Below are 16,138 nucleotides of genomic sequence, written 5' to 3' on the forward strand. Positions count from 1 at the left end.
TTTTCACCTCTACCTCCATCTCCTTTTTTGAATGTCTTCTGTCTTTTCTGTTTTGCCTGGTTTGCTCACTTTTTCATGTTCTATTTTCATTGCATATTTTCCGTGATGTCCTTTACCAATCTCTTCCTTTTTCCAAGTTATTTTGTACCATTGGAATTTTGCCATGTGCTACTTATCTCTAACTAACATTTTATTATGTACTGGATCTTATATATTTAAAATGTATTTATTGTGTATCTTGGTTGTTAATTGTTCCATGCATATAAGTTTTAGCCCACTAGTTAAATTATTTGAGGGCAGGGACAGTGACGTGATCATAGATGTTTTCTTTGGTCTGCTATCTCTGAACACTGCTACCTCTGAACATACAAAGTAAATACTTGACCCATCAATCCAATAGTACCTTTGGCAAATGTATGAGACAGTTGGGGTCAGATCCATCAATTTTCACAAAGTATGCTAAACTTGAGTTTTACACTAGTGCGGAGACTGATCATGGTCAGAGACTAAGCCTAGTCTTAGAAGTAAAATAAACTCACCATAAATACCATTTGACCCAGCAATCCAATTACTTGGTATTTACCCAAAGGAATATAAATCATTCTGTTATAATGATACATGCATGCATATGTTCACTGCAGCACTATTCACAATAGCAAAGACATGGAATCAACCCAAATGCCTATCAGTGATAGACTGGATAAAGAAAATTGGTACATATACACTATGGAATACTATGCAGCCACAACAAGGAATGAGATCATGTCCTTTGCAGGGACATGGATGGAGCTGGGAGTCATTATCCTCAGTAAACTAACACAGTAACAGAAAACCACACCGCATGTTCTCACTCGTAAGTAGGAGCTGAACAATGAGAACACATGGACCCAGGGAGAAGAACAACACACACTGGGGCCTGTCAGGGGTGTGGAGGGAGGGAGAGCATCAAGATAAATAGGTAATGCATTCGGGGCTTAATATCTAGGTGATGGGTTGATAGGTGCAACAAACCATCATGGCACATGTTTGCCTGTATAACAAACCTGCACATCCTGCCGATGTATCAAGGAACTTAGGATAAAATTTAAAAAAGAAGTAAAACTCTATTACATTTTTTCTTTAAGTTTCTTTACTCATATGTCCTAATAGCACCCACAACATAATCTTCCTGTTTATTTCCAATAGTAACTGCCACTTTTTATCATTTTCAGCTGCTTGTTTTAGTGATCTCTTTCCTTACTAATTTTCTGTCCTGAAGACCAGTGTCTTCAAAACGGAACAGTTTTTGTGAAATACTGTTTTAGATGTAGATTTTTAAAAAAATTCCTCCAGAGGAAGAACTAAGTGAGAAAATGGCTAGATTCTTATGGATTATCTCTTGGAATGTTTGTGAGTAGCTCAGTTAGTTTACATGTTGTGTGAGTATAGACAGAAAGGACATTTTCTTCTGTAAAATAGCTGGGGTAAGCTTATACATTCATAATCACCCTCGTGCATACACCTCAATGCCTGAATGTGAGTGAATGGACAGTGCTACATTTATGATCAATTAGGAAATAATTGCTTTTTTGCAATCTCAGTTAAATTACTGACTAGTGTCAGCCTCAAACTTTTACCCCTTGTCATGACATAAATACTACTATTGTAAGAAACTAATCTATGGGCCACCTAGAGAGCAGTCTGTAGAAGAGAAAATCATAGTTAAAGAAAGAGATGAGTCTCCTTAGAAACAATTTTCCACCTAGTACATTTCATATGTACTTTATCATTTTGGTTGCAGACAATAAATAGTTAAGTCAAAAGCCAAATTGGCTTTGCTACAAATGAAGGTTAATGCCTTCACAAAGGAACTGACAAAGCCTATGACAACGCATCAAACTCTCCATTTACATAAGTTCAATGGCACTGACAGATGAGCTCCTCTTCTCAGGTATGTTGGGATCATTTATAATGAGTGAGTTAACTGTGTTAATAGCCAACACACAAATCAGAATGTATGCTAGTCTGCCAGGGGAGTGGCTGATAATTTCCATCTGTCAATCTAAAATCTCTGGAGGTAAACACCTTGGCAGACGGAAAAGGACACTGAAAAATTAGCTGGAGCATGAAGCTGTGCAGTGTCTAACAGATAGTGGACACCAAGGGGACTGTTTAAATATATGACTGATCATGATTTCCGGACTTTACCTAGTGTATGCATTTCATGGGATTTTGTTTTTCCTCATTGAGAGCACATTTCAATATATTTGCCTTTTATGTTCTTAATTTCTCCTTTGTAAGTGGTGTGCCATTTTAAAATAATGACAATGGTTGCATATATATTTTACAAAGTCATTAAATGTAGCAATGAAGAACCTGAGACTCTTTTGACTTGGGATTGCCATCTTCTGTATCCTGCATTGCTACCTGCACAATTGAATAGTCCCCAAAGGCTTGGATTTCCTGAAAGGGGCACTTAGTATGCAGCTGGCCTCTCCCCATTGATGCCCACCTGCTGAAGTCAGTGACATTCTACACATTTGCTTCAGCAGGAGGACTGCCACATGCTGCTCCCACAATCTGGATAGAATTATTTTTTTAATCATCAGTACCATCTTCTCACTACTAATAAAACCATGGCAGTTCTAGAGAAAAAGCAGAAAGAGGAATCAAGAGGGGAGAATGTCAGTCCTCATATAACTAGAAATGGAAACCATGGCCACAGACATGGAACCTCATCTGATTTCAGCATTTTTCTTTTCTTTTCTTTTCTTTCTTTCTTTCTTTTTTTTTTTTTTTTAACTTTTGCTCTTGTCACATAGGCTGGAGTGCAATGGTACAATCTTGGTTCACTGCAACCTCTGCCTCCCAGGTTCAAGCAATTCTCCTGCCTCAGCCTCCTGAGTAGCTGGGATTACAGGCCTGCCACCATGCCCAGCTAATTTTTGTATTTTTAGTAGAGAAGGGGTTTCACCATGTTGGCCAGGCTGGTCTCGAACTGCTTACCTCAGGAGATACACCCTACCAGCCTCCCAAAGCATTTCGCTTTTCAAAGGAAGTACGCATAGTTGGCTTCAGTCTCTCTGGTTTGATGAATAACATGCTGTTTTATTCATAGGTCCTTGAAATTATTTAAATAAAACCCCACCAAAATCAATCTGAGTTGTTTTGTTTTTCAGGAAAAAAAAGATACTCAAGATTTGACATATAGCAACTTCAACTTTCTTTTAGGAGTATTGTTAAACGAGTAGAAATTACAGGCTGCATTTTAGATTTTGCTCTGGAGCCCTTCATAATTTTAAATGCTCATTGTCATCTAAGTCATGTAACTCATTGGTACTTATGAACTACCAGCTTTGATCCCAGCCAAGATAATATTTTGAAGTTGTCTTTGAATGCATATATTTGACATTTTAGTGGCATCAGTCGGTCTCCATTGGTCAACATTTTTTTTTTTTTTTTTTTTTTACTTTGACATCTATGTGTTCGATTTAGGCCCAGATGTATTAGAATTATAGCCTTGGAAGGGATCTTACTGATTTTCTGGGTAAATTCTATCATCTTACAATTGAAGACACTGAGACTGAGAATGGGTCTGGACTTGTAATGATCCCTTATCTGACCTCTGAGAAGCCACAATTTTATTCCTGGTCTAGTAATTCCTAAAGCAATATTCTTTCCACAGAGAACATCCTCAGATCTTTATTGTACTTGGTATATTGAAAAGGATGTCAATTTTGGTGCTAGCGTGATGCAGGAAGTCCTACTTGTCACAGTGTAAGTAGCTTGATAACCCAAGGAAATCCCCACATTAAACTAAGTGGAGGGGCAAGCCTTAAAATTCCTCTTTAATAAGTTGGACATCAGATTGAGTTATTTATGCCCTTCAATGTCTCATCATCTTAGGACTCAAAGCTCACCTAGATGATTTGTTTTCTAATCTTTATTTATTTATTTATTTAAGACAGAGTCTCACTCTGTCACCCAGGCTGGAATACAGTGGCACGATCTCCACTCACTACAACCTCTGCCACCCGGGTTCAAGTGATTCTCCTGCCTCAGCCTCCTGAGTAGCTGGGACTGCAGGTGCCTGACACCACACCTGGCTATTTTTTGTATTTTTTTAGTAGAGATGGGGTTTCACCATGTTGACCAGGATGGTTTGGATATCCTGACCACGTGATCCAACCGCCTTGGGCTCCCAAAGTGCTGGGATTACAGGCGTGAGCCACCGTGCCTGGCCCTAATCTTTATTTAATTTTTTGAGACAATTCTCTCTCGCCAAGGCTGTAGGGCAGTGGTGTGATCTCAACCCACTGCAACTTTCGCCCGGCAAGCTCAAGCAATCCTTCCACCTAGCCTCTTGAGTAGCTGGGACAAGAGGCGCACACCACCATGCCTGGATGGTCCTTTTAGGGGGGAGGTTTTTGTTGTTGTTTTGTTTTTTGGGGGTTTTTGTTTGTTTATTTGTTTGTTTTTGGTAGAGACAGGGTTTTGCCATATTGTCCAGGCTGGTCTTGAACTCAGAGAGGATTGCACAAGCAATCCTCCCACCTTGGCCTTTCAAAGTGCTGGGATTATAGGCATGAGTCACTGCATCTGGCCCCTTTCTAATCTTTAATTAACTCTTCCACAGTCAGTATTATTTAAATGAGATTCAAGCTTATCCTTAAAATATGTATTTGTGTGTATTAATTTTGTAGTCTGCATGGCAGAGGGGAAAGAGCATCGGATAAGAAGCTAAGAACTAGGAACCTAGACACCTTTTTTTAGCCTATTACCATGAAATATTTACTTACTTGAATCCTAGGAAAAGCCACTGAAGCCAGATCCAGGATAAGAGTAGAATGATAAGAGCAGCCGGGAAGGAAAATGTAAACCATGATCCAAAGTTGAGGCAACGACAGTCAGGATAGCGTCTGTGTGAAAACATGGAGACATATTCAGGGAAGGAGAGACAGGTGGAATCATTTCAGATTGTAACAGGAAAGCAGCAGTCCACCTCTTTCCTGTGTTGCTGTCCAAGAAGGAAGTCCTGGAATATACTCATCATTAAGTAGAGTAATTTTACCCCTTGTCTCCTGTCTTGATTCTGTAACTGCATAATTATTGCTGCATCCCATAAAAGCAAGAGTGGATGTGTTTTGATTTTTGTTCTCTACATTTCATCTTGAAGGAGGTGCTTGTGGAAAAAACCCAGCGCAGTGCTTGGTACTCATTAAATGCACAAGAACTAGGTGTTCATGAGGTGTGTGCATTTTGTTGTCACTACTCAAATCATCAGTATATGAACAAGAAAAGACACATAAGCAGAATTGGGAACGGGTGAAAATTAATGGGACTGAATGTCTGTTCCCATTTCACCTTGGTGACTAGAATTCTTGGCCCTATGAAGGAACTCTGATCCAGCCCAAGTCATCTCCCAAGGCTGTTTTCCCCTCTGTTTCTTCTACCTAAAGCACAGCAACCATCGAACCAGTTATATGGTAGCTCTTTCTTCCTAGAACCAGGTGGTGCTTTGGGGCACAGTCAAATGGAATAACTCTGAGCCAGATAAAAATAATTAAAAGTTCTGAAGAAATCAACAACTTTTCTTTTTATCTTACCTAGTTATTTTCAACTTTTAAACTCACATAATAACAACAACAACAAAAGGTGAGACACTAGCACAGTTTCTTTGGTAACCTCACATTCATTGTTCTAAAATGTCTCATACCAAATAAATTATTATATAGTCATCTATTTTATAACTATGGAGAAACAATAGGAAATTTGAGAAACAGTTGTCTTTACTTTTTTTCTAAAAGCAGTAACAGAGATAAATTTGAAAATCTGAAAAACAAAGATATACAGAAGTAATGAAAACATTGTTAACATATTTTAATATTCTTGAAGTCATAAAATACGTAGAACTTTATAGAAATATAGATTTGCATTTTTTTTCTATTTGAATCATACTTTGTCTTTTGTCATTTAAAAATCATGTAAGTAATAAAATATTTCATGTTATATCTATGTAGCAAATTTATGCACTTTAGAGTGTTTCTTTTTCTACTTTAAGATGGTTCTTAATAATAATGGGTCCTCAAAACTCTAGATTTCTAAGGTTTTCTATAATTTTCTTTGAGCTTATGAAAAATTACTAATCTCCCTAGGCCCTACAATCGTCTTTAGCAACTTGAGGATAATTTTTATCTACCTTGAAGAGATCCAAATATTAGCTTACATATTTATGCAATTAGAAAGTGACAAATGATAATTAAAGATGTTAGAAAATTGGCAGTGTGGTGAATGGAAAAATGCTTTATCACATCCATGAGGCTCTATTGAAAACTATTCGTTTTTGAAAAATGTTTGTTATCTCCAATTGGAAAATAAAGTAACAGGGGAAAAGCTGATTTCCCATTAACATTAGACTTGGATTACAGGATGACCTATGTTAGTCTGTATACAACCTAATGACACTTAAGAATGCTGCTTGGATTAGGTTTAGACCCATGTCCTCGAGCCTAATTTCACTTTTCACCATCTGTGGCTCATGTCTTGAAATCAGTATGCAGAGTTCTTTCTACCCACTGGAGAGAATCCTGCAAAATGTATTTGACTGAAGACGGGCTTTTCAGAATTTTTGCCTGAAGGAATAGTTTCTTTAGAAAAATGAAAGCCTGAAAAAGTTAAACTTTGTTGTTTTGTTTAGTTTAATAGTATGGAAGTATATAAACAACCACATGGGACTATGCCTCTTTAATCATAACCTTTACCCTTATACCAAGAGTGAATATTTTGAGCAAATAAAGAAATATATGGCATACTCTAAGGATTTTCTTTTGCTGTGATGTTCCTTTTCCCACTTTTTCTTATATCCTACAAGTGAAGAGACTTCAAACACGCATCTAAAGCAAATACAGATTTCTTCTGTCATGAACTATGCTAAGAGATTTAATTCTGATGAAATCCTTTTCTTTTACCTAACACTGTTTGGTGTCTGCCAAGTGCCAGGTGCTCTCCAAGCTACTGGGGACATAGTGGTGAATGAGATTGACCTGGTGCGGGCTCTCATGAAGTTTATGTTCAAGTAGGGAACACAGGCAATAAACAGGTAAACATATAACAAAATAGGAAATAAAACAGAATGATGTAATAAAATGTGATTAGGGGAAGGGGGAAATTTTACATAACGTCATCAGAGAAGGTAACGTTTTAGATGAGACCTAAATAGCAAGAAGGAGCCAGTCATGTGAATAACTAGGAAACAGCATTCCAGACAGAGGAAATAGCAATTACAAAGTCCTTGAGTTAGGAATGAGTTTGTCGCACTTGTGAAAGGACAGGAGACCACCGTGGCTGTGGGTAGTGAGTTAAGGTGAGTGTGACATGAAAGAAGTAGTCAATAGGGATCAGATCATATATAACCTTGTAGCCAGTCTGAAAGAATTTGGATTTTATTACAAATGCAATAAGGACCAATTGGAACATAGTAAGTTAGTAACGTGACATGATCTACTTAGTAACTGACTTAAAACAGATTGGCTCCTGGATGCATTCTCAGGATTGAAGGCAACAAGAGTGGAAACAGTGTGTGATGTTCAGGATGTGGTAGGCAGAGTTCCAAGATATGACCCAAATTCCTGCCTCCTAGTATACATGCCTTGTACAATCTCCTCTTCTGTGTGGGTAGAATCTGGGAATATGATGAGATATCACTCCTGTGATTAGGTTGCTTAGTGAAAAGAGTGAAGGGATTTTCCTTAGGTAATCAGAGTCCCTATCAATTGATAGAATTAATCAAAAGCACGAACTACCCTGGCTAGGCCTAACTTAATCAGGTGAGCCCTTAAAGGAGAGTTTCCTGCTGGCCTGAAGAAGCAAACGTCCTGTTGTCAGAGGACGGGGCCCTGTAGCAAGGGCCTGAGGGCAGCCTTTAGCAGCTGAGAGTGACCCCATGCCAACAACCAGCAAGAAAATGGACACCTCAGTAATTAAACTGCAAGGAACCAAATTCTCCTGACAACCTCAATGAGCTTGGAGGAATACCCTGAGCCTCTATCTAGGTTACAGGCCCAGTTGCCACCCTGCTGTCAGCCTGGTAAGATTCTGAGCAAGAGCCCAGCTAACCTTTGCCTGGAGTGTTTTTAAAAAAAATTCTTAAAATTTTAATTTTGTGGGTACATAGTTGGTGTATATATGTATGGGGTACATGAGATGTTTTGATAAAGGCATTCAATTTGTAATAATCATACCATGGAAATGGGATTATCCATCCCCTCAAACATTTATCCTTTACGTTACAAACAATCCAATTATACTCTTTTAGTTATTTTTAAATATACAATTAAATTATTAACTATAGTCACCCTGTTGTCCTGTCAGATACTAGGTGTTATTCATTCTTTCTGTTAATTTTGTGCCCATTAACCATCTCCACCTTTCAGCCCACACCCCATTATCCTTCCGAGTCTTGGGTCACCATTCTTCGACTGGCTATCACCATTAGTTCATTTGTTTTGATTTTAGATCCCACAAATAAGTGAGAACATGTAATGTCTTTCTGTGCCTGGTTTATTTCACTTAACATACTGACTTCCAGTTCCCTTTATGTTGTTGCAAATGACAGGATCTCATTCTTTTTTATGGCTAAACAGGATTCCATTGTGTATATGTACCACATTTTCTTTATCCATCTGTTGATGGGCACTTAGGTTGCATCCAAATCGTGGCTATTATTAATACACACAGTATTGCAACAAACATGGGAGTGCAGATATATCTTCCAAATACTGATTTTCTCTCTTTTAGGTATATACCCTGCAGTGGGATTGCTGAATCACATGGTGGATTTATTTTCGTTTTTGAGGAACTTCTGAACTGCTTTCCATACTGGTTGTACTAATAATTTACATTTCTACCAACAGTGTATGAGGGTTCCCTTTTCTCTACATCCCCACCAGCATTTGTTATTGCCTGTCTTTTGGATAAAAGCCATTTTATCTGGGGTGAGATGATATCTCATTGTAGTTTTGATTTATATTTCTCTGATGATCAACGATGTTGAATGCATTTTCATATGCCTGTTTGCCATTTGTATGTCTTCTTTTGAGAAATATTCAAATATTTTGCCCATTTTTAATTGTATTATTAGATTTTTTCATATAGAGTTGTTTGAACTCCTTATATATTCTGGTTATTAATAATTTGTTAGATGGAAAACTTGCAAATATTTTTTCTCATTCTGTGGATTATCTATTCATGTTGTTGATTGTTTCCTTTGCTGTGCAGAAGCTTATTAACTTGATGTGATGCTATTTGTCCATTTTTGCTTTGGTTGCCTGGACTTGTGAGGTATTATTCAAGAAATTTTTGCCCAGACCCATGTAGTAGAGAGTTTAACCAATGTTTTCTTGTAGTAGTTTCATAGTTTGAGGTCTTAGGCTTACGTGTTTAATTTATTTTGATTTCATTTTTGTTTATGGCAAGAAATAAGGGTCTAGTTTTATTCTTCTGCATATGGATATCCAGAGTTCCCAGCACCATTTATGGAAAAGACTGCTTTTTCCCCAGTGTATGTTCTTGGCACCTTTATCAAAAATGAGTTCACTGAAGGTGTATGAATTTGTTTCTGAGTTCTCTATTCTGTTCCATTGGTCTATGTGTCTGTTTTTATACAAGTACCATGCTGTCTTGATTACTATAGCTCTGCGGTATAATTAGAAGTCACGTAATGTGATTCTTACAGTTTTGATCTTTTTGCTAAAGATAGCTTTGGCTATTCTGGTTCTTTTGTGGTTCCATATAAATTTTAGATTATTTTTCTATTTCCATGTAGAATGTCATTGACATTTTCTTAGGGATTGCCTTGAATCTGTAGATTGCTTTGGGTAGTATGAACCTTTTAATTCTTATGCATGAACATGGAATATCTTTCCATTTTTTTGGTGTCCTATTCAATTTCTTTCATCCCTGTTTTATAGTTTTTATTACAGAGATCTATCACTTCTTTCATTAAGTTAATTCTTAGGTACTTAGTTTTATTTGTGGCTGTCATAAATGGAATTACTTTTTAAAATTTCTTTTTCTGATTATTCACTGTTGGCATATACAAATGCTACTGATTTTTGTTGGTTGATTTTATATCCTGCAACTTTACTGAATTTGTTTATCAGTTCTAATAGTTTTTTGGTGGAGTCTTTAATTTTTTTCCAAATATAAGATCGTATCATCTGCAAACAAGGATACTTTGACTTTTTCCTTTCCAATTTGGGCTCCTTTTTAACTTTCTCTTCTCTGATTGCTCTAGCTAGAACTTCCAGTACTATGTTGAATAACAGTGTTGAAAGTGGGCATCATTTTCATGCTGCAGATCTTGAGGTTTTTTACCCATTCAGTATAATACTAGCTGTGGGTCTGTCATCTGTCGTATACAGCTTCTTCTTCTTCTTTTTTTTTTTTTTTCTTCTAATGTTAAGGTATTTTCTTTCTTTACAAATTTTTTGAGGGTTTTATTGTGAAGGGATGTTGAATTTTATGAAATGCTTTTTCAGCATAAATTAAAATGATTATATAGTTTTTGTCCTTCATTTTGTTGTTATGATGTATTATTACATTGATTTATTTGCATATGTTGACACATCTTTGCATCCCAGGGATAAATGCCATTTGGTCATGATGAATGATCTTTTTAATGTATTTGTTGAATTCAGTTTGTTAGTATTTTATTGAGGATTTCTGCAACAATATTCATAAGGGATATTTCTCTGTAATATCCTTTTATATGTGTCTTTGTCTGGTTTTGGTACCAAGGTAATACTGGACTCGTAGCATTTGAAATTATTCCTTCCTGTATTTTTGGAATAGTTTGAGTAGGATTGATATTATTTCTTCTTCAAATATTTGGAAGAATTCAGCAGTGAAGTCATTGGGTCCCAGGCTTTTCTTTACTGGAAGAATTTTTTTATGGCTTCAATCTCATTACTTGCTATTAGTTTGTTCAGGTTTCAGATTTCCTCATGGTTCAATCTTGATAGATTGTACATGTCTAGGAATTTGTCCATTTATTCTAGGTTTTCTAATTTATTGGCATAGAGCTGCTCATAGTTGCTACTGATGATCCTTTGAATTCTGCAGTATCAGCTACAATTACTCCTTTATCATCTCTGATTTTACATATTTGGATCTTTTCTCTTGCTTTCTTAGTTTGGCTAAAGATTTGCCAATTTTGTTTAACTTTTTTTAAAATCACAACTCTTAGTTTTGTTGATTTTGGTATTGTTTTCTTTATTTCAATTTAACTTAATTCTACTCTGATCTTTTCTTCTACTGACTTTGGGTTTGGTTTGCTCTTGCTTTTCTCATTCTTTAAGATGCATCATTAGGTTATTTGAAGTTTTTCTTTTTTTTTTTTTAATGCAGGCACTTAGAGCTATAAACTTCCCTCTTGGTACTGTTTTTTGCTGTATTCCATAGATTTTGATATATTGTGTTTCCATTAACATTTGTTTCAAAAAATTTTTCAATTTCCTTCTGAATTTCTTTATTGACCCACTGGTCATTCAGGAGCATATTGTTTAATTTCCACATGCTTTTATAGTTTCTAAAATTCCTCTTGAATTTGATTATTAGTTTTATTCTATTGTGGTTAGAGAAGATGTTTGCTATTATTTAAATTTTTTGAATGTTTTAAGACTTCTTTTGTGACCTAACATATGGTCTATCCTTGAGAATGGTCCATGTGCTGCGGAAAAGAATGTGTATACTGTAGTCATTTGATGAAATGTTCTGTAAATATCTGTTAGATCCATTTGGCCTATAGTGCAGATTAAGTCCAATGTTTCTTTGTTGATTTTCTGTTTGGAAGGTCCATCTAATGCTGAAGGTGGGGTGTTGAAGTCTTTAGCTATTATTGTATTGAGATCTCTCTCTCTCTCTCTCTCTCTCTCTCTCTCTAATAATATCTGCTTTATATATGTGGGAGCTCTCATGTTGGTTGCATATATATTTACAACTATTATATCCTCTTGCTGGTTTGACCCCTTTATCACTATATAGTGACTCTTCTTATACTTTTTGTCATGAAATCTATTTTGCCTGATATAGGTATAGTGACTCCTGCTCCTTTTTGGTTTCCATTGGCATGGGATATCTTTTTCTATCTCTTTATTTTCAGTCAACTTGTGTCTTTTTTGGTAAGTGTGTTTCCTTTAGGCAACTGTCCAATAGATCTTGTTTTTTATCCATGTAACCACTCTATGTCTTTGGATTGGAGAGTTTAATCCATTTATATTCAATGTTACTATTGATTAGTAAGGACTTACTCTTGCCATTTTGTTATTTGTTTTCTAGTTGTCTTGTGGTCTTTTCTTTTATCTCTACCTCATTCACTAAAAGGAAGCTTTTAGTCAAGGTGAGTTTCTCTAGTGATATGGTTTAGTTTCTTGCTTTTTATTTTTTATGTATACAGTGAGGCTTGATGTTCTAATGTACTATGGCTCAGCTAGCACTCAAACCACAAGACATAGTCCTTCCCACTCTCCCTCCCCTTTCCAAAGGCAGTGAAAGCTCACCCTGTGTCCACTGCCACCACAGATCCATGGGGAGCATTGCCAAACTACCACTGATGTTCCCTTAAGGTCCAAGTGCTCTTCAGTCAGCTTGTGTGAATACTGCCTGGCCTGGGACTCACCTTTCAGGGCAGTGGGCTCGCCTTCCTTCCCAGGACAGGTCCATAAATGCCATCCAAGAACCAAGTCAAGGAATCAGAGACCTTAAGAACCTGCTTGGTGCTCCACCCCTGTGGCCAAGCTGGTACCTAAAGTACAAGTCAAAGTCCCCTTTATTTTTTCCTTTGCTTTTGTCAAGCAGCAGGAGTCTCACCCCATAGCCCTCACAGGTAAGAATGCACTGATTCTCACCTGAAGCCAGCATCTCTTAGTGTCTCACCCAAAGCCCTTGATGTAGTATTTGAGTCTTGCTGCTGGTTTTTCAGGGGCCAAGAGCTTTTTTTTTTTTTTAGATAAAGTCTCACTCTGTTGCCCAAGCTGGAGTGCAGTGGCTTGATCTCGGCTCACCACAACCTCTGCCTCCCAAGTTCAAGTGATTCTCCTGCCTCAGCTTCCCAAGTAGCTGGGACTACAGACCTGTGCCACCATGACCAGCTAATTTTTATATTTTTAGTAGAGATGGGGTTTCACTATGTTGGCCAGCCTGGTCTCGAGCTCCTGACCTCGTGATCCACCCACCTCGGGCTCCCACAGTGCTGGAATCAGAGGCGTGAACCACCACGTCTGGCTGACGACGAGCTCTTTAGTTAACAGGTGATGCATCCTCCCAGGACTGGGTCTTTTCCTTCAAGAAAACAGATTTCATTCTGGCCCAGTGTGTCTAGAAATGTCATCCCAAAAGTAGGGCTTGGAAAGGGGGCCAGTGCCCTAACTTGCTGTGACTGAGCTGTTATACAAGATGCAAGACAAAGTCCTCTCCACTCTTCCCTCTCCTCTCTTCTCCTGTCCTCAAGCAGTAGGAAGGAGTCTTTTTTTTGGAGCTGCAATCTGTGCAACTGTGAGTTAGTGAAGAGATGATGTCAGGACTCCCTTAGCTGCCCTGTCTGGTGTCCCAGTAGGCTACATTCCCCCAACACAAGTCCTCTGGCTCTAGGCCCAGTTCAGCACTAGGAGATGCCTAGGAGTTGTAGTTTTTGTGGCCTAGACTTCCTTTCAGGTTTATTTTTGGCCCCAGAACACTTTAGCCCGCAGTGGTGAGGGTTGTGGGAAGTCAAGTTCCAACTGCTGGGATGGGCACTTCTTCTCTGGCTAGGGCTGGTTTAAATGCTCCCTCAGGGTGTGGGCATCTGCTGAGTTTGGTCCAGTTTTTCTTTCTGCTATGATAGGGCAGCACTAATTTCAATGCCTCACAATTGCTTTTCCCCACCTCTCCCCATAGCACAAGAATGTTCTCTGCAACATGCTGCCACTGCCAGGGAATGAGGGAGGGGCAGCATCTGTGATTTTAGACTGTTTTCTCTACCTCTTCAGTGCCTCTTTCAATGATATGAAATTAAAAAGAGCTACTGTGAGTGCTCACCTGATTTTTGGTCCTTATGAAGGAGCTTTTCTGTGTGTAGATAGATGTTAAATTGGTGTCCTTGCATGGTGTACTATCCACGGAGCCTTCTATTCCACCATCTTGCTCTGCCCCTTTCTGCCTGAACTGTTGACCCACAAAAATAATGAGATAATAAATGTGTGCTGTTTTAAGCCACTAAGTTGATTGCCATTTGTAAGGTAGCAGTAGAAGAGGAATACACAGGGAAACCTATTAGAAGACAAAGAAAGTTCCTCGGAAGTAGGGTAGAGTGGAGTAGATTTTAGTTTACATGTGAAGATAAACAGAAGGCAATAGATTTTATATATACTTGGAATAAAACATAGGAAATAGAGAAAAGATGTCATTATGTTGAAATGGTGAAGTCTGAGGGGAGGTTGGGTTGGCAGGAGGGCAGGGGAGAGGTGGCAGATCAAGCATGCTGTTTTGGGATGTGATGATTTGATATGTCCCTCAGTTTTCAAAGTGGTCATGTTGGAATGCAGCTGGATAAATAAGTCTGAAATTCAGAGCAGAGGGCAGGGATAGAGTTATAAAATTGGTAGTTATCAGCACATAGGTAGTATTACAAACACAGAAATGAGTCTGATAATCTGAGGAGTAGTGGAGATTTAGAAGCGAAGTGCTTCTCTTGGGGCACTGTTAGTTTTAGAGGTTAGGTAGAAAGTAGGAATGAGCAGATGAGCTAAGCACTTTTAATTTTATCAAAAATCCTGTGAAGAAAGCATAACATTTTTATTTTACACAGGAAGAAACTGAGTCTTAGGGGCTAAGTGGATTGCTCAAAGTCAGATTGTGTAATCAAACTGTATTTTTAACCCAGGAGGAGTTTAAAACACAACCTCTGTCCATTAAACCACCATATCCTCAATTTCAGCCCCCAGGTAAAAAGAAAAAATGCCATATATATTACAAAACATTCACAAGCTGGAGTACAAGCTTTATGTTTTTGTGGCATTTTAAAACAACTGTAGAAATGATGCCCCATAACACGGAGATGTGCTTTGACCTAAAGCACATTTATGCATCAAGGTTGACTCTTAGGAAGAGTCATTGTCACTGCATGTAACTTATATGTTATATGCAACTTATGCCCCACTGAAAAACAAATAACTTTAATACCCAGGAAATACCCAGAACATAGCTTCAAAACAATGAATGTAGTCTTGGAAATTTATAACCTTGGAACAGATTTTGGGCATTAAGTGTCACAGTATGCTAGTATCTACACCAACTATAGACCTTTTAACTGAAGTCAGTTTTGATTATCTCTCAGATACAGCTACCTTTCCATTTTGTATGTGTGTACTTCCAGAGGATTTTCTTCAAAATATTAAATATTTATCATTCATGATCCAGGCTGAGATTTTTAACAGCAATGGCAAAAGTAGAGCAGTAGCAATAACAACAGCTAACATTATTGACAAGTTACTATGTGCCAGACCCTCTGCTAGAGCCACATGTGTATTATGGCATTTAATTATTTCAATAATGTTGTAAGTTCTAATATCATCCCCATTTTACAGAAAAGGAAACTGATAGTCACAGAAGTTAAGCTAATATATGGTGGGCTTGAAATCTGGATTGAGGTCTAAGTTCAAACTCTGCCATGTTAAAATTTCTTCCATAGTATTTACCGGAGAAATTATAACTGAGAAGTATATATTGCTCATTTCTGCAGGAAAAAATCATAGTAATCTTTGAAAGTGGTTATTGCTAGGTAGTTGTTCCTCATATGTGAGGGGGAGTGGTTCTAGCAACCCCCACAGTTACCACAATCCAGAAATACTCAACTCCTGAAGTCAGTATAATCCCCATGTATATACATGAAAAGTTGACCCTCTGTGTCCACGGGTTCCACAGCCCTCAAATACTGTATTTTTGATCTGTGTTTGGTTGCAGATGTGGAACCTGTGGATATGGAGGGCCAACAGCATTTTTTGAAACAAATCTTCATATGGGTAAACCCATGCAGTTCAAACCTGTGTTGTTCAAGGGTCAACCATAATAAGTTTATATTCTTACTCTCTAATTAGTGATGTAAAACACAGTTAGCAACAGTGAC

The 16,138-nt window shown here is 37.7% G+C and overlaps 1 protein-coding gene across 2 annotated transcripts in view; it reads right to left on the bottom strand.

Moving 5' to 3' along the window:
- SLC13A1 (solute carrier family 13 member 1) overlaps positions 1-16,138 on the bottom strand; it is a 91,038-nt gene that overhangs the window by 16,247 nt on the left and 58,653 nt on the right. For both annotated transcript variants that reach the window (XM_017854310.1, XM_017854311.1), the window contains exon 8: positions 4,779-4,898. In XM_017854310.1, the coding sequence (XP_017709799.1) occupies positions 4,779-4,898 (120 nt within the window). The remainder of the gene's footprint in view (positions 1-4,778; positions 4,899-16,138) is intronic.

The sequence above is a fragment of the Rhinopithecus bieti genome, unplaced genomic scaffold (genome assembly GCF_001698545.2).
Source record: "Rhinopithecus bieti isolate Rb0 unplaced genomic scaffold, ASM169854v2 scaffold_36410, whole genome shotgun sequence".
Taxonomy (NCBI): Eukaryota; Metazoa; Chordata; class Mammalia; order Primates; family Cercopithecidae; genus Rhinopithecus; species Rhinopithecus bieti.